The following is a 21431-nucleotide window of genomic DNA, read 5'->3' on the forward strand; positions in this document are numbered from 1 at the left end:
TACCTGCCTCGCAAACTAGATTTATCTCCTCGCGACTATTATTTATTTTCAAATTGAAATTCAGCCTTCGGGGCAAAAAATGTAAAAACGATGACGAGGTGAAATACGTAGACCGCATTGAACCATTTTAAAGACAAAGGTGGCTGCCTAACTATTGTAATATTTTACCTATCGACGCGAAATATTAAAGAATTCCGTCACCGTTGCAACGAAGAAAAATCGAAATACTTTTTTACACGAGGCAATGGTTCGAGTCTTCGAAATTAGTTTTCGTTTCTTTTTTTACTAAAAATACACGGTGTCCCAATTCTCATGGACGGGAGTGCATACGTTAGCTTCGCGTTACGAAAATATATCGAAACAGAGGGACTGACACTGACAAGCAATTCACGATATTTTATTCCAGAGAAGAGCTTTCGCGATTAAACCGAGAGCCGTTGGACCTTACTATGTATACCTATACGCGTGAAACACGTCCAGCAATTATGCGTTAACGTGTTTACAGATCTCTGACACGCAGGTGCGTCGCAGGCTCTTTCGAGTTCACCAAATGTAACCCGGACAATTAAACCGGAAGCTACTCGAAAATTGTAAAACAACGGTGTATCGCGGAGATAACGATAAGTGTCGTTAAAATATTCATTGCTATGAAAATCGATAGAACTTTTTGCACTTTGGAGCGGTATTCGGGCTTATAAACGCGACCCGTGAACGTGTTCACTTATCTCGCTTGTGCAGACAAAGTTGAGCGAATCGTGGATAAAGAATAGCGTTTAAATTTCATTTACCCGATTAGCAGGCTCTTGCACAGTGTCGCCTCTAGAGTTTGCAGAGTCCGGAGCAATCAGAGATCGCAAGACCCGCTATATTTATTTTGGTACAATTAAAATATCTTCGGACGTTGACCGCTACGGTGTACAATGTATTTTAAGAACCTATATTCTTCGAGAAACTAAATTTTGTATTCATTTACTTTTTATGAAATCTTTCGAGGTGTGGACCGGGTAAAATGCCTCGTTTGGAAGGGCGATACCGAACGTTACAATATTTTCTAAATACCACCTGTGACTGGACCCAATAACGATCACCAATTTCGAAGTCAAACAACTTCTCAACTATAATTTGCCGACGGATGATCATAAATTCTTGAATTATCATATTTTGAGCTTTTGCCAAGTTCTCGTGTTCTCCGATTCGATGCGCGGTAATAGTGTCTTTAAATTCACTGTCGAGAGAATCAGCCAGTGCATCGAACTTTTTCACACAAGAGTACGCAATAGCGCAAAGGTTAATTGCATCGTGATCGCAGCAGAGGAGAGCATACGGTCGTGCCCCGTGGTGGTGTAGCCGCGATTCGCAGTTACGCACGGTTCGATACCGGAATGTATTTTTCAAGGATTTATGACGAGCAAAGTTTCGAAAGTCGTTCCGATGGAACTCCATTGTAATCTCGTCGCGCTGCATTCCCGTGATCGATATTCCCTGGAACGTTGGTGCGCGTTTCGACTTGCCATCGGCAACTTCCCGGCCGTTCTCGCGTCTGCGCGTGCGCGTTTCACACGCTCCGCTGTCTATCGTGTTTCCCGATGTTCGGAAAACGCAGAGGGGCCCTGGGAAATGGGAACAGCACGTTTCCACAGCCGCCAGAAAAGCATCGAAATCTCATTTTCTCTCGCGAGAAACGCTTCTCGATACGATGCTTTCATTCTTTTCCTACTTTCGTTACCCGTCTCGCTCTCCCGGCTCTCTTTGCGAACGCGCGACGTTACCATCGCGTTCTTTCCTCCCGAAACGTTTATCGACGCTCTATGGAAAAACATCGAGGCATTGTTCGATAGCGATCCAACTGGCTCGACCGGAACGAGGATTTTCGGGGACCCTTTTGTTCGACTTAGTCGAATTTTCGATTCAACCGTCGCGGTACCGACGATTTTCCAAATTCTTCTCGTACGTAACGTATACCGAACCGAAATTATATCGTTCTCGATAATAAATTGGAGAGAAACTTTGGAAATCTTTTCGTTGAAATACACGCGAAAGTGTTGCGCGCAGGGCAGCACGTGCGCGCTTCGAGGAAATAATTAATTATTACAGATTACACGGTCGAAACGGATGCATCGGAGAGAATTATAGAGCACAGGATCAAAGAGTCGTAATAGGGAGAGTTATAGAGCGAGTTTTGGTGCCCGTTACATAGGTTTGTTTCATCGAAACGTATACCCTATTGTTAAAATAATTTCTCTCCATTGATTCGCGTATCGAATCTAGGATCGTCGAATCCGATGGAAAGAAGGACCCATCGGAGATTTTCTCGCGTGGTGCGAACGCTCCGCGTCGGTTTCGACGTTACGGTTACATAAATTTTCACTCCGGTAAACAGTTCGTTTGCCCTTTGACCGAGCGCATCCATGAATCACGGTGGCGCGATTCGACAGAGTTCTGCGCCACGGGCGATGCAGTCTGGCGAAACATCCTGCCGGAATATTACTCTCGAGAATTTTCCAGAGCCGTAAACGCGGTTGCGTCGTCGCCGTCGCATATATACGCCCGGGGAACGGACATGTATCGCGCATAAAACACACCACGCCCCGAGGCAAAGAATCGGTGAACAAGCGCAACGATCGGGCAGCCTCGATGCTCGTCGGTCGTCGGTCGTCGGTCGTCGGTCGTCGGTCACCGGTCGTTCGGACGAGCGGAAACTTTCTCGAGACGTTTCGCGAGATCGAGCGTGAGTCCAAGGTCTCGCGTTTTCATGGAAAGTTTCACCCTTTGAGCGGGCAAAAGCTGACTCACCTTTTGCGGTAGGTGGATGCTGCCAGCAGGTTGTTAATTATCGAGAGCTCCGAAGTCCGATCGACCGAGAACCTCCAACTTTATCCTCTTTCGGTGTGGAAGCGTTTTACGGATTACTTGGTTAGTTCCAGTCGACGTCGAGGCGCGGAGGAGCGTAACGTCTCTGTGCGGAGTTTCGTCGTTTCGGTGTCGAGACACGACCGCACGGCACGCGTCGCGCGCCACCGGGAATGTCTCGGTCGCGTTTAACGAGCACGTTTATCGAACGCCCATAGGCGGTCACCGCCCGCGGTATACCGAGCCGACCGAACCTCCGCGAGAGTTCACGGTGCTCCTCGATAATATCGTTCTTTCGGTGCTCGATCGAATTACGAAACGAAACGTCCTGTACTTTTTGCAAACGAGTACAGCCCTGCGCGTCTACCAAAAGTCCACATCCTAACGGGGACAAAAAGAGACCATTCCCGACGACGGTTTAAACATTTTGGCACTTTTTCGCGTTGCCAGTCGCGCGGATCGAACCGTTGAAGGGTTCGAATGGCGCGACGCGACGCGAGGCGCAACGGAGTTTCACGGACGAATCGCACAATGGAAACACGAATTGCCGCGAGCACGCGATAACAGAGGGAATCGTAATTGCGCTAGAGGACGGGTCTATCAAGATCGACGGTCACCTGCTCGGCGGCCATTGTTTCCACCGGTGCGAGCGTTTCGTGCGTGGATCGTCCAATTATTGCGTAAATAAGGCCCGTTAGCCGTGAGAACCCGCAAATTAGTCGATCGCAAATTGCCTTCATCTTCGAGCGTGTTTTTCGGGGAGAGCAGGCCGAGGAACGGGGCCCCTCGTCGCTGCTTTCGAGGTTTCCGCGTCGTTTGCCCGAACAGGGACCAGAGGGGGAGCGTTGCGAGCAAAAGGTAATACCCCGGGCTAGATGACGAACCCCTTTGTTCGCCGGTGATTCTCCCGATCCGCCGGGATCCGGATTCCTCGCCATCGTCGACATTCTCCAGGGTTAATACCGGCCGAGCTGGGCCGGGCCGGGCCGGGCCGGGTCGGGCCGAGCCGAACCGGGGAGAGCCATTCGGTGCACCGGAGCGGTGCACTGCCTTTTCGGATTTACATGTTGCGGATAAAGTGCATCAGCCGCGCGCGTCCGTGGTGTTAGACCCGCGTATCCCCGACGATTTATCGACCAACCGGAGGGAGGATCAAGCGCCATCCAATTTCTTCGAAAGCCGGAGCGTGGAAATAAATTTTTCTTTCACGGTGGAAAAGCAACGCGGCCGAGCTCTCCGTTCCCGACTCCTATTCTTCGATAAAGCGTACAATTTATTAGCGGGGGATGCGAACGCGGTCCGACGAGGGAATGCTGATTTTGACGAAACTGCGCGGGAACGTTGATCGGACAGCGTGTACCGTTACGCTTCAACGGAGAAACCGTTCCTATCCTTTGCCTAGACCGGTGAAACTCTTAATTGTGAAAATTTGCCCGAGAAAATCTTTCGTCGTAAATACCGTTTAATATATTTAGCGACCAACGAGTCAGGGATACGAAGGTTTTTACATTGTTCGATCGGAATCGACGTTCGCGGTGGCTCCCCCGCGAGTATAAATGTAAAATATCGCCGAGATCGACGCGCGAGGCTTTCGGGCCGGCTGCGCAAACAGGTACGATTACATCGTAGAACGCTGGCTGGAATATACCGGAAGGATGGACAGCTTTTATCGCGAACGAGGACAGCATAATTCGTGTTATACAAGGCGAACAGAACGAGCCCCGTTGGGTTTGTAATTAGCGCTATTAAACCCGAAAAGGTTTCGTAATTGAATCGGTCGTTCGTTGGTTCGCCGGTGGGTCGCGCGCAGAGTCGATCGATCGGCGACGATCGATGAAACGAATCGATGCTCGAGGTTCGCTAGCTCGACGACGGACATCGCGAAACGTCCTCGGGCGTTCCCCGAATCGATAGTCGGTCCATCGTTGGACGAATTTTGATTTTTCGGACACGGTGCGCTGGTTCGAATTTCATTCGGCGATCCTCGCTCGCAAATGGTATCGGCGATTGGGCAGTGGCCGAGGGAAATAGTTAATCAGGTCCAGTGCTGTTCGCTGTCCATTGAAAGTCGAACGAGACGAAAGGCGCGCACGGCAAAAGTTAATTATAAAGCGCGCTCCTGTCGGCTACCGGTATCGCGGATCAAAGTCCGAAAACGTTACAGCGATCTTTCCAGCCGGTGCGGCGTGGCTCGCGAAATTTATAACGCGCAACGATGAACAGCGCGCGGGCAGACATCGAGGTGAATTAATTAACCGTTTAATTAAACTAATAGCGTCGAGTACATCGACCCCGTGCAACCCTTGAAAATTCCGAGCGATGTTTCGGGCCCGACAGCGATTTTTGACCGCGATGTTAAAACGAAGAAGCCACGTAAGGCGTTCGCCCCGTACCGGCGCCGGTTTAACGAACCTAACGGAATTAATGTCGAGAAAGTTTCTTATTAACGCCGCAGATGCCGCAATTGCGTTTAGCTGGCGCAGCAGTTACTAACTCGGGAGACCGAACAGCCGAGTTCGATTATGCAAATCACCGCCGCCAGATCCTTCGCCAAGTTGCGTAACGATTACCGAAACCATAACGGAGAAGCCCCGCCTAGATCGATGGAATCGGCTCCGAAGCGGACTTTACGCGGTTCCTACTCGATCTTCTCGCGAATACCAACGAACGCGAATACTTTTTTCGTCTCGAGAATTTCTCGAGAAATTTTTTAATAATTTCTTCTCCCTCGTTCCCCGAGAAATGTCGCGATATCTTGTTTCTCGTATCGCGAGAAACTTTGAAATTCTTTGTTCGCAATTTCTCGAGAAATTAAGTCCGTCGCTACGAGTCGCGTTTATCTTCGAAAGTTTTATTTCGAAGAATACAATCGTTTTACCATTAATTGCTATTTAAAGGTTACGTTGTATTTAAAAAAAAAACTACCACTTTAAAATTGAAAAACGATTCGCGCGTATTTTTGGTATCGGTCGAACGAGTTGCATCGAGCGATTCGGGTCTGTAGGATCGTGCATCGGAGAAAGCGTGTGCGACGGGTCTCGGTGGTGTGTCGGGTACCAACTTACGAGGAACGTGGAGTACCTCGTCCGACGGATATTCCGTGGAACACAGGCAGCGACGAGAATGTAAATTTTCATTAAAATCACGGGTCCCGAGCACCACCCACGTTCCCTGCGGCCCCGCGATTTCGCCGCTGATTGCGATGAGTTAGGCGGCGTTCCGTTGATTACGCGGGCGCGGAGAACTCGTGGAATCTTTGTTTTGCCGCGTTCGTCGGCGAAACGAATAATTCCTGCTTCTTTCGTCCATCGAGCGGAACGGCGAAATTCCACGGTGCCTCGTAGCGCGTCGCTACTCTCGAAAACGTGAAACGAAAACGAAACACGCCTCCCTCGATCTCGATGCTTCGCAAACTACGTAAAATCCGATCGAAATCCCGTTACGAGGTGGAAGGATACTCACGGTGCAAGAATCGTTAAAATATATTAGCTACAATCCGAGAATAGTTGAACGATACGACCGACATAATCGAGCATACGCCAAAGGGAACACCACTTTTTCCAACTTTTCGTTGTTCGAATCGATTCGTTCGCGTTCGTGTGCCGTATTTTATCGAACCTTACCGATCGCAAATACTCGCGTAAATAACCGCACGCGAGCAAACACGGTAACTGTCTAAATCATCGTTTATTGCCGGTAACTGAAAGTAAATCGCCACTACCTCGTCCAATTAGCGTATCCGATGCATCGAGTTTGAAATTTCACCCCGTGGATCGTACGAAACGAAATATCAAAAACTCGCGTTAATTGTGGCTCTTCGATTATACAGAGTGCGCCGAAAATCCTGTTGCAGAACCTGCAACTCGAGACTAACGAATCTACTTCGTTAAACACGAGTCTGCCAACCATTCGTCCACGAGCTACAGCCACTTTTACGCTTTTAGTTACAGGATGGATGATGCGCGACGATTCAAAAATTTACATAGAAAGTAGAACGAACGCGAGAGAATCCTGTCAACGTGTTTATACGATTTTCTCTCGCGCAACGTAAACAGGTGTACCCGTGTACTCGTAATATCGGATTATTGGATCTCTGAGTAGCACGCTGTTCTTTGAACGTTCGTTGAGAAGCGATGCATCGAATTAAGGAGATACGTGCGTACCTTTGTACGAAAGATCGCGTACTTGGTCGAAGAAGCAAAGCTGTCCAGTTGTAGCAGAGGTTCGAGGAACAGCAACGATCGATATTCGATCGTACGTCACGGGAGATGATTTTACCCGGGGAACAAGTTTCCAGGTCGAAAACGTCACGCTGGTTGGACACACCCGGGAATTTCCGGGCGGCGAGGTAAACGAGGGATGGCGGTAAAACAGGTCGCAAAGGAGCACGGGCGCCGCGTAATCACCGTTACTCTCTTGTTCCCGTTGAATCGGCGAACTTTCGCCACGGAAGTCTAATAAATTAACCGGGAGCTGCATTCCAGGCATATTCACCCGTCACAAAAGAAGCTCCGCCCGGGACGCGTTCCATGGAAGCTCGTCGAATCGTTTTCCGATCCGATTAATAATTTCGACAGCGCTCGCTACGTTAGCGAGTTCGTTCGAGTTCATTATACGATGTCGGACACGGCCAAGGGTGGATGCATCCTGCCACCGCGACGGCGACTACGACGACGACGACGACGACGACGACGACGACGACGACGACGACGACGACGAGAACGCTCCGTACTCGTCCAAGTGTCCTCGAGGCGACCGCAGTGCAGTTGCAATTTCAATGCACCGTGCCAATTAATGCGAAGTCGTGTTCGAACTACCGATGGCTCGTGTTAACGACGTTCCGGCACGGCCACCGAGTGCCAATTGCCGATATTAAGGGCCCAACGAAATCACGCGTCGCCGCGAAAGGTTTTCACGACTTTTAAGCTTTCATTGGTCCACCAAGTCCGATTCGATCGACCTCGTTCGCGATATTACGGGCCAGACGCCGACCACTTGGGAGCTAACGTTATTTGGAATACTATTTTCCTCCTGGAACACGATTGCACGCTCCGCGAAATAATTTGAAATAGTAATTGGCCACCCGAGGAACCAATTAATACGATACAAAGTTCGACGGAAATACACGTTACGAGTGTCGAAACGTTTGGGCTCGACTCTCGAATTTTCGCCGCTGTTTCGCGGGTTTTATTCGCTCTTGGCGGGCAGGATTGTTATTTTCCAGGAGAATACAGGGTGATTCGGAAATACGTGTCGATATTTCGGAGGACGAATCTGTGCGATTCGAATGAAATTTAATAGACTCGTAGGTTAATAGGTTCGTGGATGAGCAGCCAGTTGCGAGGAAAATAAGTTAAAGTTTGGAAATCGGCCTGTACATTGGAATCGCGTTTGTCGTCGAGTCGACGCGAATCGTATCGGTCGAAACGAGAAGTTACCTCGATTATTCGATAGAACGCGCGATCGTTGGACACGAAAAACCGAATTGCTATTTCTGTTTCGAATTCGAATCGAATTCTTCCCGTTTCTCTCTTGCTACCCTTGTGAAACGAGTACGTTGCGTTTCAACGGGAGCGTAGGAATTTTTTACTCGAGTCCTTATCGCGGCCACTGTTTCGAGCAGAAATTTTACGCGCGGATTAGCGGAAACAGGAACGGAATGGCAACGAACGTTCGTGGACAATTGAAAACGACGAGGTCGTCGGGCTCTCCAACGGTGGCCAGATTTTCAAGCGCGCCTCGTAGCACGCGTGTAGCGCACGTTCATTACAAACTTGCGCTTATGAATAATTACTCCGTGCCCGGAAAACTGTTAGCCGAACAATGCCGCGCTAACTAACGGCCAAGTTTAATTATCGAGCACGGCCGGGTTGCAAACCACTGTTGCGAACGCGGGACGTTCTATTTCGAAATTGGCTGCCCGTGAGTGCTTCGAATTCGAACTATGTAGATCTATTACTGATCAGTGCCGCGCGCACGAACGAACGAACGAACGAACCTACGATGGCCGGTTGGTGGAAATCAGGAAATCGGTCGCATCCTGACGCCAATCACCGACTCCTCTCGTGCCAGTTTCGGTGTCCGCGACGCGTTCACAGCCTCGATGGATCGACAATTTTCGACCGAGCCCGTGTAGGGCTTAAGGGCAGAAACGGTCCAAGATACCGCGTGACCTGTTGCGGACGAAACGAGGATCCGGACACTGGGACAAAGACAAATTCGAGGACGGTAAAACCGGGCAGAGATAAAATGTACAGGATACTCCAGGATTTATCGACGGTCTTCGAAGGTGTACTATATAAGGTGATTCCCACGGGGAAATCGTTCCTACCGTGTTGCGTCTTTCTCCAACTCGTACCACTTTTACGCGCAGTACGCTTCTCTCTGTTGTACGAAACGGCGATAACCGCCGTCTACTTTTCTACGGAAGTTGCGTATTCGTCACGACCTTGCTCGCGATCGGACAAACAATTACAACCTATAATATACGATACACGAAACACAAGACAGAGCGTGTTACTTATTTATTTTCATTTACCGTCAATTTTGGATTTACTTTTGGCGTTTCGGTTGAGAACATTTCGTCGAGGTTGCGCATCAACAGGGCGCTAAACGAACTCGCGGTCCATCGGACACCTAACGCGTTCTTACTACATTTCCACTTATCGTTGGTCTTGACTTTACGATTATCTTTAGTTGCGGATTTTAGGTCAAGTACGCTCCATCTAGGTTAGGTGCAACACCGTTACCTTTTAGATGCACTTTGCCCTTTACACATTTATACGTATCGTCGTTCGAGTCTTTCTCGACTCGTTACGCGATAAAGAGCCGGGGATTGCGATATCGTCATCTTCTTCCGCAATACCTTCGACACCTGGAACAATATTATCAGACGGATGTATCGGTAAGTCCGAATTAGCAGATCCTGGCTTCGACGCGACGCAATTAATCGTTCGAACAATCTCCAATTACTCGATAGTTTATCGGTAGATAATCGGTTCGAACAGACTGCTTTCAATGATTAATAGTATCGCGTCCAAGGCAGATCCGCCAAGTAAGTCTCGTCGACGAGTTCGACCGTCAACTCGAGAACGAAACACCGCGATGGAGAACAATTCGTAAAACGTTATCAGATTGAAAGATTGAAAACGGATCGTTCCGTTTTCTCGTTTCGTCACCTTATCGATTCGTAAATAAATAGTTTACGGCTCAAATTACTTTCACTCGAACGCAAACTTTTTCCAACTCTTCGGTCTCTAGGAGGTGAACGATCCGTTTCGAATGCCCTAATATTATTCAAACGCAAACTCGACGATCCGTGCAAATTCGAGGGCCGTGACGTCCGACCCGGTTCGCGAGGGGCCCGAAATAGGCGGGTTCCCGGTCGGAGGGAATCACGAGGGACTTTTCGCGGAGATTAAAAAAGGAAATCGGTGACTGTAAGAGCGCGTTACCGCGGCGCTGGTAACGTTCGAAATGTCCCGGTATAACGAAACACAGAGCGCGAAGAAGAGGCCGGTGGAAACGGTTTGGGTAACGGTGTAGAACAGACGGATAGGAGGGCGTTACGAGCGCGGAGAGGGTGAACGCGGGGATGATGAACCGACGTTAAACGACCTTGAACAAGATTTCTCTGGAGCGCGAGGCGCTCAACGAGGGTAACGAGCGAGCGAGTTGGCCGCGACGGTGGACCCGCAGACCGTAAACCAACGGGCCCGTTAACGTGCCCCTAACTACGACGGGTGTAATCTTACGCAACGCTCGATGGTGTTCCCCGACGGGGAACGAAATTACACGGGGCAACACGATAGTCTAACACCGCGTTTCCTTTCTCTGTTGCAGAAGCAGTCCTCTCCGTCTCTCTCGGGAGAGAGTCGGCGGGAATCAACGAGCTCGGCCGTTAACGAACGCCATCAGGATCGTCCTTCGAGCCGGTGAAATTTCACCGAGAAACGTTACGAGGCTCGCGAACGAGATTCCGAGATTTGCCGCACCCTCGCGATCAAAGACGATCGGAAACCACGGGGAGGACCAAGGATTCCTTCCAGAGGCTCGTTTCTTTCGAAAGGGGATCCATCGTCTTCGGGACTGGACACGAAAACGATGACCCCGTGAAAAACGTATCCGATACGTAATCTCGATCTGCGTTTCTTTGTTGCAACGAGCAGGTTTTCACGTGGAACCAGTGTCGGATCGTTTGGTCGATCGTAGGATGAATCGAATCGATCGTTCGTCTTCGAGATCGGCTCGAGCGGCTCGTTCGTGAATCGGTCGTTCAGGTTCGCGGGTGCGTTCGCGGAGAGATGCGCAACGCGAACCCTCGGATGTCGTTGACATCCACGAGAGTGTCGCGCCGCGAACGGGTCTGATCGCTCGAAAGTCTTGATCGCGAATCGGGCCGCGTTCGAGGTCCCCTGGTCGATCGATCGATCGATCGATCGGATCGACGAACCGTAACCAGGGCTCGTCGAGTTCCGAGCGCAATAACGGGTACGCGCGATTCGGCCGAGGTGTTCGAGGGTCGCGAGATGCGAGCGTAAGGGCGGCGATGACGAGCGAGCTGCGCGCGACGAAGGTCGAGACCTCGACCGGCACGATGAATCTCGTATCGACGATATCCGCGTCGCCACCTAGCGCGGTTGCAGCCGCGATTAACGCCGGCACAGCGATCCCGACTAATCCGTCCACGACGGTAACGGGCGGAGCTGCGGTGACCAACACCCCCAAACCCGACCATCACGTCTACAACACGACCGGCTACCTCGGGGAACACGACGAGCTCGATCACAGTAAGTAATAACAGCCCCGTGAATACGGTTAATGCGCGTTGTTGCACCGGTCAAAGCTCCCGGTCTCCCTAATCCCGCTGCATCGCCCTCGCTCGAGAATCGCCACTCGCACCGTCTTCTACGCGCTCTCGCTACGAGCTCTCTTACCTTTTCTCCGTTTCTCTTCTCCTTTTCCCGACTACTCCCCACCACCGGCTCCTCCTTTTCGTCCTCTCGTCCGGAGGCTTCGACGCCCTTTCGAAGAAAAATTGCCTTTACAACGGGACAGGGTTGCGGCAGGTCGTACAACCCGCGGTACTCTACGGTTGTTCTTTCGCGAACGAATTTTTCTTTGGGAAAATTCTTCGTCGAGGATGGAAAATTCTCTTTCCAGACTCGCGAGCGTGTATTCCGTACCGGTTCGAAGGTCGAATCTCTCCCGGCGAAGCACTCGAATCCCGTTTTGTCGAGCATCGAGAGGATTTTGGGGAATTGGTCTAAACGTTGCCCGTTCATCCCCGTTCTCTCCGTGTACCGACAAGCTGCACACGGATTTCCAGATTTCCCCTGGTATATATCCCCCTTACTCCGCCGCGACGCGCTACACCGTCTCCGACAACGTTTAATCCTCCCCCGGTTCTACGAATTTATCACTGCATCGTTACTCGACTCGTTCCCCTATCGGAAAAATATCTCTCCCGGTTGTAGCGCGCTCGTCGAGAACCGTTCCATTCGTGGAAGTTTACGTTCGAAATTGGAGTCTCGAAAAATTCAAATTTCCGTGGTTCTTTCGCGCTGTTGGAGAAATCGACGAAGGAAACTGCTCCGAGTGATCCGCTAAACGGTTCGTTCACCGGCTCGAACGTCCCGTTCTCCGAAATTACGAAAGCGTTCGATTTTTTTCACCGAATTGTCCGTAGCGAAAGGGTCGTCAGCGATTTCATCGAGGAAGAACGGCTCGCAAGGTATCGAGTATTACCGCGAGCGACCGTGTCGGAAGACCCGCTCCAATAACGTCCGGGGACGTGTACTTTTTACGTGATACGTTTCGCTCGCGGAGCAACCCGTTATCAGGGGCAGGCTGCGTGTCACGCATCCTCCGCTCCAGCTTCGAGGAAATCTTGCCATCTTCGTCCTTGTCCGACCGGCCGACTGCGACACCGCTGGAATACTAATCGTAACGCTGCGGTCTGCCAAAGCCGGATCGATACCATCCGCGCGCTACGAGCCCGATGTACGACGAAATTCAGTCTCCGATCGAAGCTTTTTGTCGTTAGATATTCATGCTCCGCGCGAGCTACTCGCACCGCCCGGCTTTTTTGCAATATTTACGAGGGCTACCTAGCGCGCACGGAACGAAACGAAGGCGAAAACGGTGCCCACCATCCACCGCGAGCTTTTTTTAAACATTCCCGGATGGCACGGTTCGGGAACGGTTCGATACCTCGGCGCTGCTAATCCGAAAAATCGAAACGAATGCTCTCAGCGCGGAATCCATTGAATTATTTAAACAGGAGCTTTAACTTTCTCGATAATTTTCATTCCTCGTTCGTTCGATCGAGATTCGAACGTTGCTTTCGGTACAGGAACATCCGGGTGTTCGACGAGAAAACGTCGACTTTAGAACGATTCTTTTCGCGAGAAATAGCGCGGTTGCAAAGTAATCGGATCGGAGAATTTTTCACGGTTAGGTTCGACTCGAGAAGATTTTCCGAATCGGTTTCTGCGCCTCGATCGCCAACGGTTTGCCAAATTTCTTCGAAAAGCGCGCCACGATCGTCGAGAAAGCTTCGCAGCGATCCGTAAAATCGACGGAATTAACCCTTTCGTTCCGTGAACAGCTTCGGGAGACCGAGTAGCGACCTCGTTTCTTTTTCCACGTTTTACAAAAAGTCAGGCCAGCGACTGTAAATAATCGTCTCGCGTTTTCTCTCCTCGGACGAACGGCCAAAATCTCGACGACCGCGAGACGATCCGTTTCTCTCGGAACGAAATTAATACCCTTTCGTGCGTCGTTTTTCATTTTCCTCCAGGAAGAACGAAATTCTATCGCGTTGATAAATCGGGACGAGAAGAAAGTCACCGAGGTTCGAAAATAAATCGCAGAAACGACCTCTTCGAGCCGACACCCCTTGATTCGGAGCTGCCGAGAAATTACGAAGCCGAAAGGGTCGATCGATCGTTTCGCCGATGGTGGCGCGAAGGAAACGTAGTCACCGATTAAATTCTGACCGAAAGGGTTAATTCGAGTCGGTGCATCGTTGATCGACCTGTCGCGTTCCCGTTAAATCGTCGCGGAAGGCAACCCCGTGGCGTTGGAGCTTCTCGCGACGAGAACTCGAACCGTTGACCGGTGGACAGACGCTGCGGGAAGGAAATCCGTCCGGCTGCTTCGTCGGGCGAGTAATCCCGCTACAGGAGCGGAGACGCGTTCGAGGGCGAGTTTTGACATCCGGCGAGGAAACCAGCGGAGACCCGATCTCGCTCGAGTCACCGTACGCTCGTCGGGAGGGTAAGAAACGTTCGACGGTACCGTCGACGATGTTCCGCTTCGTGGTCTCGTGCAACTAAGGCCACGTGTGCGTACGCGACCGATCGTACCCGCATTCCTTCCACCCGACGTCTTTCCACGAACGCGCGGTACACTCTACAGGGTTTCGGCCGTAACGAGACTGTTCCGTTAAAAGCAACGACGGATCATCGGCGCGACCGCGTCGTAATCGGAGCAACGAGCGCGTTTCATAAATCGTCGGGACGCGGAGCCAGCCGCGTAACGAGAAGCGAGAGAACGGTTATTATCGGCAAAAACGACCTCGAGCATCGTCGACGCCGCGTAACGAATTTATCGGTACGAACGCGTAACTCGACCGCCTCCTCGTAGTCCAGCTACGAACGGAGGAATCGATGCGGATCGTAGAACCAGGGGAACGAGTTCTCGTAGCAGCCGTCGATGGACTCTGCCTCCAGCAGCATCTTCAGCTCGGAGACGCAGAGTCGGCGCAATTGATGGATCCTCGCGATGATCTCGAGGACGGTTAACCCTGGCAGCGCCACCGAGTCGCGAATCCGAATTTACGCTCGGTGTCTGCGCCCGCTGTCGAGATAATGCCTCGCGTCCCTGTTCCATAGGCACGGTGATTTTTCCTAGAGCGACACCAGCTTCCGGAAATGACAGTTCGTCCATTCTGCTTCCTCCGCGATCCTCCGTCCCGCGAGACACTCGTTCGTTTCGAATCGCGACGGTCTCCGCTTATCGTAGCGTTCGGGGTCAATGGGAACGAGATCGTTGACGGCTCGGTTCCTCGCGGATGAATCGTTCACGGAGGATCGAGTCGGGCCGGGGCTCGATCGTGGCTGTAACCTACAATTTTCCTTTTTTCATCGTTTCTTCGACGAGAAGCGACAACGAGGAGTTTCGAGCGCGTAGTCGGGACGAAGGAGAGTTCGAGAAACGCGTACCTCGAAATTTTGCGAAGCCCGATGTTACCCAGTCCGTATCGACCGTGACTCACAATATTTGAAAATAACGCTACGACGTTTTGCAGGTATACTCGCTGGTTTCTCAGATATACAGACAGTTTTTCTAGCGTGTATCTCGACGTTGCTGCCGCTGATCGTCGCGCTGGGAATTGCCTTCGGCGTCAGGTAAGACGAATACATTTACCTTGCCTTGCGCGTATGTCTCGAAGAGCGTCTCAAACTTTTGCCACCGCCTCCATCTCGAACAAAGCGACTCTGTCTTATCGTCGGCGATTTCGTATCGCGCGAAACTTCCCCCTAAAAAGATGAAAAGATGTCGGCGAGCGTGTTTCAAAGTTTCGTAGTTTCATTTTTTACCGGTTGCGCAACCACTCGAGCGAAATGGAACGACTTCCGTATCCGCGAAGGTTTTAATTTCGATTTTAATTGCTGAGCGCGCGTTCGAACGCCTTTCTCGTTTCAGACGTTCGCAACCTTTAAGGTTCCCCTTTAAGGTTGATTTCCATTAACGCTCAAAGGACGCGATGCTCGAGCGATTATCGCCCTCAACGGTAAACATTCCAACGTTGTGCTTTTTTCGTAGTTGGTAATAATAATTTATAATACTTTCAGCGGTGCGAAAACCTCGCGCGGTCCCGTTCGCTTTGGATCGTGTGAAAGAAAAACGATTCTTGTTTTCTCCGTGTTAAGGAAGGTTGCACCTGTATCGGTTTTGGTTCTTCGATACTTTGTCTTCGTTTAACGAAACCTCGTTGGAACGATACTCGAAACTCGATTAAACCGGGATTTCGATCGTACCGTAGGCTTTTTCGCTGAACAGTCGGGCGTGCTAATCTCTAGCTCGACGGCTTAAAAAAGATCCCTGCGCCGAGCGAACACCGGTCCAGCCTCTTCTCCTGTCGACCGTTTGCATAAACCTCTTTTCTCATTCGGTTCATCTCCGATGACATTTTTATGCCGTTCTAGTCGAAATTCTAGAGTCTCGTATCTCAAGTGTAACGTATAGTTCACGGGGGTTAGAGTCCTTGCTCCATGGGAAAAGGTATTCTTCGAAACGAGCGTTGGATGTCGGGTAAGAGGTACCGCGTCCCCCTCCCTGTACGAGGATCTTTTTCAAGTTGGTCACGATGTACGCGTCTGCCGGCAACGTCAGAATTTTCGAAACGCTGAACGATAGAATCCCCGTTCCTTTGTAATTCTCCTCGGCGCGATTCGAACGGTTTTCGAAATGAACGTTCGAGCGGTCTCGCGGTCAAAGGATGGAAAGGAGATTCGGCTCTAACCGCGCAAAGAACGGCTCGGTAGACCGTTAAGTCGGCGAATAAGTTAACGGTACCGCGACGGTCGCGTTATAACTGCGAACAAGACGAAGCGCGCGGTGCGCTCGCGAAAGGGAAAGCCTCGACGTTGATTAATGGAGCAATTAGAGGGTAACGATAAGTCAGCCCGCGCGACGAGCGCGACTCGATCACTGTCGAACGTACTCGGCTGCCATAACGCCCACCCTCGCCGGATATTCGCGACGTGATCGATCGTTGCCCGCTGATCGTAATCTCCGATCTCTCGCAACGTATCGACGGCTAAATTCGCCTCTCGCTTCGTCGAATCCTCGCATCGCCGTTAACGAGGGCCCGAAACGAGAGGATACGCTTCTACCGTTTCGCTCGAATCTATCCTCGCGATCTCGATCGTTTCCGGTTCTTCTCTTCTCCGCGAGCCGAACGATGTAAAGGTTCCCTTTGCCGAACGCGTCCCCGTTAACCGCGAGTATCGAAAACCTCGAAACGCGTTACGATCGAGAGTACGGAATTCGCTGTTCCGAGGTTACGTTCGCGAGTGCTCGAGAAGAACGTGCACGTTTAGATCGCAGACGTATTTTTCCAAATCTCCGAAAGAGGCCGTACCGACGGTAGAATTGAGAACATTTTCGGCGACGGTCAAAAGTAGACTTTCGTCGGTGCTTCGATCGCGTCGTTTCTCCCCGATTTTCGTTGGAATAAAATTCTCACCGGCGAGGATACAAAATTCAGATTTCGCTCGATCCCTTGATCCCGAGAAATTAACTCCGTGCCAAGTCGCCGGTCCTTCGCGATAAAAACCGATAGCCGTAGGTTCCGCGGATCCGTTCGGCCGCTAAGAGAGCTCGCAAATTTTCGCGGTAACGAAACGCGGGCCCGAGTAATCCCGCGTTATTGCAGAAATTGCGGCCGGCGGTCGGAGGATTACGTCGCGGTCGATTCGTTCCGCGAAACGAGAACAATTCGTCCGATGCGTGATGCAATTCCGCGTTCGAAATTAAGCAACGCGTCCACTCGAGAGTAAACCTTCGAAGCGAGAGTCGTTCCCGAAGCTCGAGAAAATAGATCGATGGCTGCGTACCACGTCTCCTTGGATGGACCGTGCGCAGAAACGATCACCGATCGAACATCCCTCGATTCCTTTTCAACCGTTTCAATTTTCTGGCGTTTCCGCGCGCTCGTTTTTCTCTACGCGTGGAGACGGGAGGAAGTATGGGGGTGACATCTTTCGGAAAAAATGCTCCCGCTCGTATTTCGAGCGAGAAAAGAAAGAACGTCCTCGGTTGTTTCCAAAACGGGAGAAAAATGCCCTGCTAGTTTTCGAGGCGAAGAAAGAACGTCCCGACTTATTTTCGAAGCGAGAAGAAAACGCGTCCATTTGTTTCCGAAGCGAGAAGAAAACGTGCCCGCTTGTTCTCGGAGCAAGAAGGGAAGCCTGGCTCGAAGGTCTGGTTGCGCAGCTTCGAGGCGGAGCGTACGTCGCGCACTGATGGAGAAGACGCGTTTTGTTTTGTTTCGCAGGCACGTCTGGAGAAAATATCGGAACAGACGGGACAGCTCGAGCGGATTGCCCTGGTACAGGAACGTCTGCTCGCAAGACAATACCGCCGAATCGTTGCATCATCGGCCCCACTCGGGAACCACGACCGTACAGTCCGCCACGAGGATTCTCTCCGCGCAGGACGTGAGTACATTTCTCACCTGTTCGAGATAGGTAGAGTCGAACACGAATCGCAGCGATGCATCGTCAGGGTTTAGGTCACTGCACACGCGACTCGGCCGAGGAGAGCAGTGTCCCTGAAGCGTTCGGAAATCGATTTTCCGTCGATAATTCGGTGGGCTGCGATGCTAATTCCGAGCGGGCGTCGTGCATAAATAAAACGCTCGGCCCGCTCGAAAACCGAGCCGCGTTTTCGAGCGTGGAAAACGGAATTCTCGCGCCCCAGTTGTCACGGATCTCGGTCCAGTTTGCCCGCTGACTTTAGGTTCGCTCGTTTCTCGGTGAATTTCAGCGCGCCTGATTTAAACCGCGTCGCGAGACCATCGATCGATGCCACTCGAGAATCTTTCAATTTTATCGCTACGGACCGGCTGAATCGCTTTAACGGGGAGCAAGAAACTCTACGCGTAGATTTGGCCGCGAAATAATCCACGTTCGAGGTTTCCGCGTTCGACGCCGGATCCCTGTCCCGTGGGCTCCCGATCCGCTACTGCTTTTACGTAGGGTATTTCGGAACGATAAACTCGGAAACGGAAACTAGATGTACGATCTAGGTCCTAGCTTCGGAGGCCATCTGTCGGGTAACCTCGTCAACCGGTAAAGCGCTTATTCTCGCAATCTTATCGCCGATCTTTAAATATAAACGGTCGAGGAATCACGGTCGAGGGGACCGGAGGATATTTTCGCGAACGGGGGTCGATAACGAGCGAAAATCGCTCGTTTCCGCGGGAATGCGCGTTCCTTAAAAAATGCGTTAAATTCCGCGCGAAATCGTCGAGGACGATTCCGTTCCGTGGACTCTCGAAAAAAGACGGACACAAAAGGCGGAAAATCTTCCTCGCGGAGAATCCTCTTACTCGCCGGTGGTGGAATCTCGGCGTCTCGACCGAGAGCGGAGCTCTCCTCGTTGCGTTCTCTCGCGTCCTTAATCCCCGGGCGTTTGCGAGTCAAAATCCTCGGGTGTCCCGAGCCCTCGCGGCTCTCCAGGAATTACTTTCACACGGGACATCGCGAACGGACACCGGCGAGTTCGCTTTCCCAAACACGTTCGCCCGAAACTAACGAGGAGGGTGTCGGCCTCCACGGACGGAGGAGAACGAACCAATGGAAAAAAGATAATGGACAATCCCCGCGAATCGGTCGTCCGTTGGACGTACTCGACACGCTGCAACGATGCGACCCTGTACACTCTTTTTCCATTATACGGCATTAACACCCACCGCGGGAATTCTCTTTCCTTTCGTTTGTTTGGATGTCCGCCGACGGGGAAATCGTTTTCTTTTTCCTCCTTCTTCCGTTTTTTCGGTTCGTTCGTTCCTTTTCGTTCTTTTTCGTTGGGGAGCGACTCACCCGATCGAAGAACGAGCGAACACCGCGAAAAACGTCCTCGCGGACACCTCGAAATACCTTCCGGTTTGTTCCTATTATTCCGAGCGAATGCGCGCGAGAAACGGGCCACGATTATGCCGCAAGTTTCCACGGCCGCGCAATTATCCCCGATTTAGCCCGCGGCCTGGTATCTCGGAGAAAACACTCGCGCCCCAAGAAGAAGACATCGGTCCTCGAGCAAAGTAAATCCCTCTCGCGGACTCGGGGTCTCGGTATTCCGCTACCAGCGTTCTCTTCGCGGTTCCTTGAGGGGACTAGACGCTCGTATCGCTCCGAAAGGAAGCCTCCTTTGGGAATTAATCCCGAGGAAACGAATGCGTAACCAGACTCTTTCCTTTACGCGACCTCTTCTCGTGTAACGTATCAAGGAGTAAGAAAAATTGTTTCTCAGATGGCCGAATTGCATCGAAAAAGTTCTCTTTGGATATTAGTTTCGAGGAAACGAAATACGTTAAAAATGACGCTGCGCGAGGTCGATCGAAGGATCGTTTCCAAGAAGTTTTCTCGATTTCGCAGCGAACCGAGCCTCGAAACGTGTATCGTACCGCGCTTACGTTATTGCGATTGAAGTAACGATTACGCGTGTACAACGAAAAAGTGTCGTTTTTTGTACGTAAAAACGACGTCGATACCTACCGTTTTGCGATACGAACCGGGCTATCAAAATTCTCGTTCGCGTTCCCTCGAAATTTTGGAAAAAACGCGATGTAACTTCCCGATCGGAACACCGAGACGAATTTCAAGTTCCCAAGCTAGCGTTGTTTCGAAATCGTCGACGGGTTTCTACCGAGCGTGTTCGGAACCGTGATCTTCGGCCTCGGACCCTCGGACGGATTTGTTAAAAAAATTTGCGCCGTTAGACCGCGACGCGAGGAAATATTGCTCCGAACCGAGATTGTAAATGTAGCGCCTAACTTCGATCGTTCGCTCTGGCCGCTTGGTCGTCCCGGTGTTCGTTCGCCAGGCGCGCGGTTCGGCGGGTCGATTCGAAATTCGAAGGATTATTTTTTCGTCGTTTCTCCTCGATCGTTCCCCTTCGAAACGTTCCTTTTGGATTTCGCTCGTTGAAAAATTCTTCGTTATTTTCGTCCTTCGAAAGGTTTCTTCTCGCCAAGGCGACGGGTTCGAGAGTGCGTCCCGTTCGTAACGCGAAATTTTTCGATTCGGTAATTTCGAGACGCGTCAGCGTTGGCCGAGAGACGCGTTCGTTCGAAATTCGAAAGCACCGTTAACGGCGCTCAGCGTGGAGAGGAACGACGGAGTCGATGGCGCGGTTAACGAGAGAGGGAGAAGAATGCGCTACCATCTATCGACTGCAGCTGACACGAGTGCGTCGGGTTCGTCCGTTTCGAGCGAGGCGAGCTCTTATCGGGCGCCGATCGAATATGCAAAAGCGAGCTGCGAGCGACGCGCGACGCGCGATCGGAACTGAAATCTATACAGCTACGGGCGCGTCGTTGCGGTGCACACGCACGATTCTTTCTTTTTTCTTCCTCCCTTCCTCCCCGCGTTTTTCCTTTTTTTCCCCCGTCTCTTTTTTAACGGCGGACGCGACGCGTTGCTCGGACGGCCACTGAGAACGCCCGCTGTCCCGGCGACGGACTTTAAGCAGAACAATGTAGGTCAAACGACCTACTCGCGGGCACAGGCCTCGCGCGTCGATGAACACCCGGCGCGAGTTCAACTTTACGACCGCGTTCCGCCCTTTTACGACGACTTTTCATGCCTCGCGACGACTTCCACCCACTCCACCCACGGTTTCAAACATTCATGCCCGTGCACGCTCCGTCCCCTTTGCCTTTTTCTCCTTCGACGCGACGCGACGCGACGCGAATAGCTTCGTCGAAGCCCGGACCTCGAGAATCGGGGCTATCCACGAGGGCTGGTAAAGGCCCAGAGCCCTCCTTCGGATATCGAGCAACGACC

The 21431-nt window shown here is 51.4% G+C and overlaps 3 protein-coding genes across 5 annotated transcripts in view; 1 reads left to right on the plus strand and 2 right to left on the minus strand.

Moving 5' to 3' along the window:
- Positions 1–21431, plus strand: part of LOC143153104 (uncharacterized) — a 107188-nt gene that overhangs the window by 13672 nt on the left and 72085 nt on the right. The window contains exons 2-4 of the mRNA XM_076323947.1: positions 10693–11639; positions 15164–15263; positions 17918–18080. Coding sequence (XP_076180062.1) covers positions 11399–11639; positions 15164–15263; positions 17918–18080 — 504 coding nt within the window. The 5' untranslated portion in view covers positions 10693–11398. The remainder of the gene's footprint in view (positions 1–10692; positions 11640–15163; positions 15264–17917; positions 18081–21431) is intronic.
- Positions 9360–21431, minus strand: part of LOC143153105 (uncharacterized) — a 29831-nt gene continuing 17759 nt past the window's right edge. For 2 of the 3 annotated variants that reach the window (XM_076323948.1, XM_076323949.1), the window contains exons 3-4: positions 11787–11873; positions 9360–9724 (exon numbers count right to left, since the gene is read on the minus strand). In XM_076323948.1, the coding sequence (XP_076180063.1) occupies positions 9629–9724; positions 11787–11873 (183 nt within the window). In that variant the 3' untranslated portion in view covers positions 9360–9628. Of the gene's footprint in view, positions 9725–11786; positions 11874–15282; positions 15396–21431 lie in introns of all 3 variants that reach the window. The other variant, XM_076323950.1, reaches the window with a different exon arrangement.
- LOC143153106 (uncharacterized) lies at positions 13942–15246 on the minus strand. The gene is made up of 2 exons (XM_076323951.1): positions 15078–15246; positions 13942–14979 (listed from the first exon to the last, which is right to left on the minus strand). Exon 2 carries the CDS (start codon positions 14800–14802, stop codon positions 14461–14463), a length of 342 nt encoding a protein of 113 aa, XP_076180066.1. The 5' UTR covers positions 14803–14979; positions 15078–15246; the 3' UTR covers positions 13942–14460.

This window comes from Ptiloglossa arizonensis, chromosome 12, assembly GCF_051014685.1.
Source record: "Ptiloglossa arizonensis isolate GNS036 chromosome 12, iyPtiAriz1_principal, whole genome shotgun sequence".
NCBI classification, from domain to species: domain Eukaryota; kingdom Metazoa; phylum Arthropoda; class Insecta; order Hymenoptera; family Colletidae; genus Ptiloglossa; species Ptiloglossa arizonensis.

Coding starts and splice junctions, on each gene's coding strand:
- LOC143153106 (XM_076323951.1), bottom strand. CDS start 14,802: ATGGACGAACTGTCATTTCCGGAAGCTGGTGTCGCTCTAGGAAAAATC.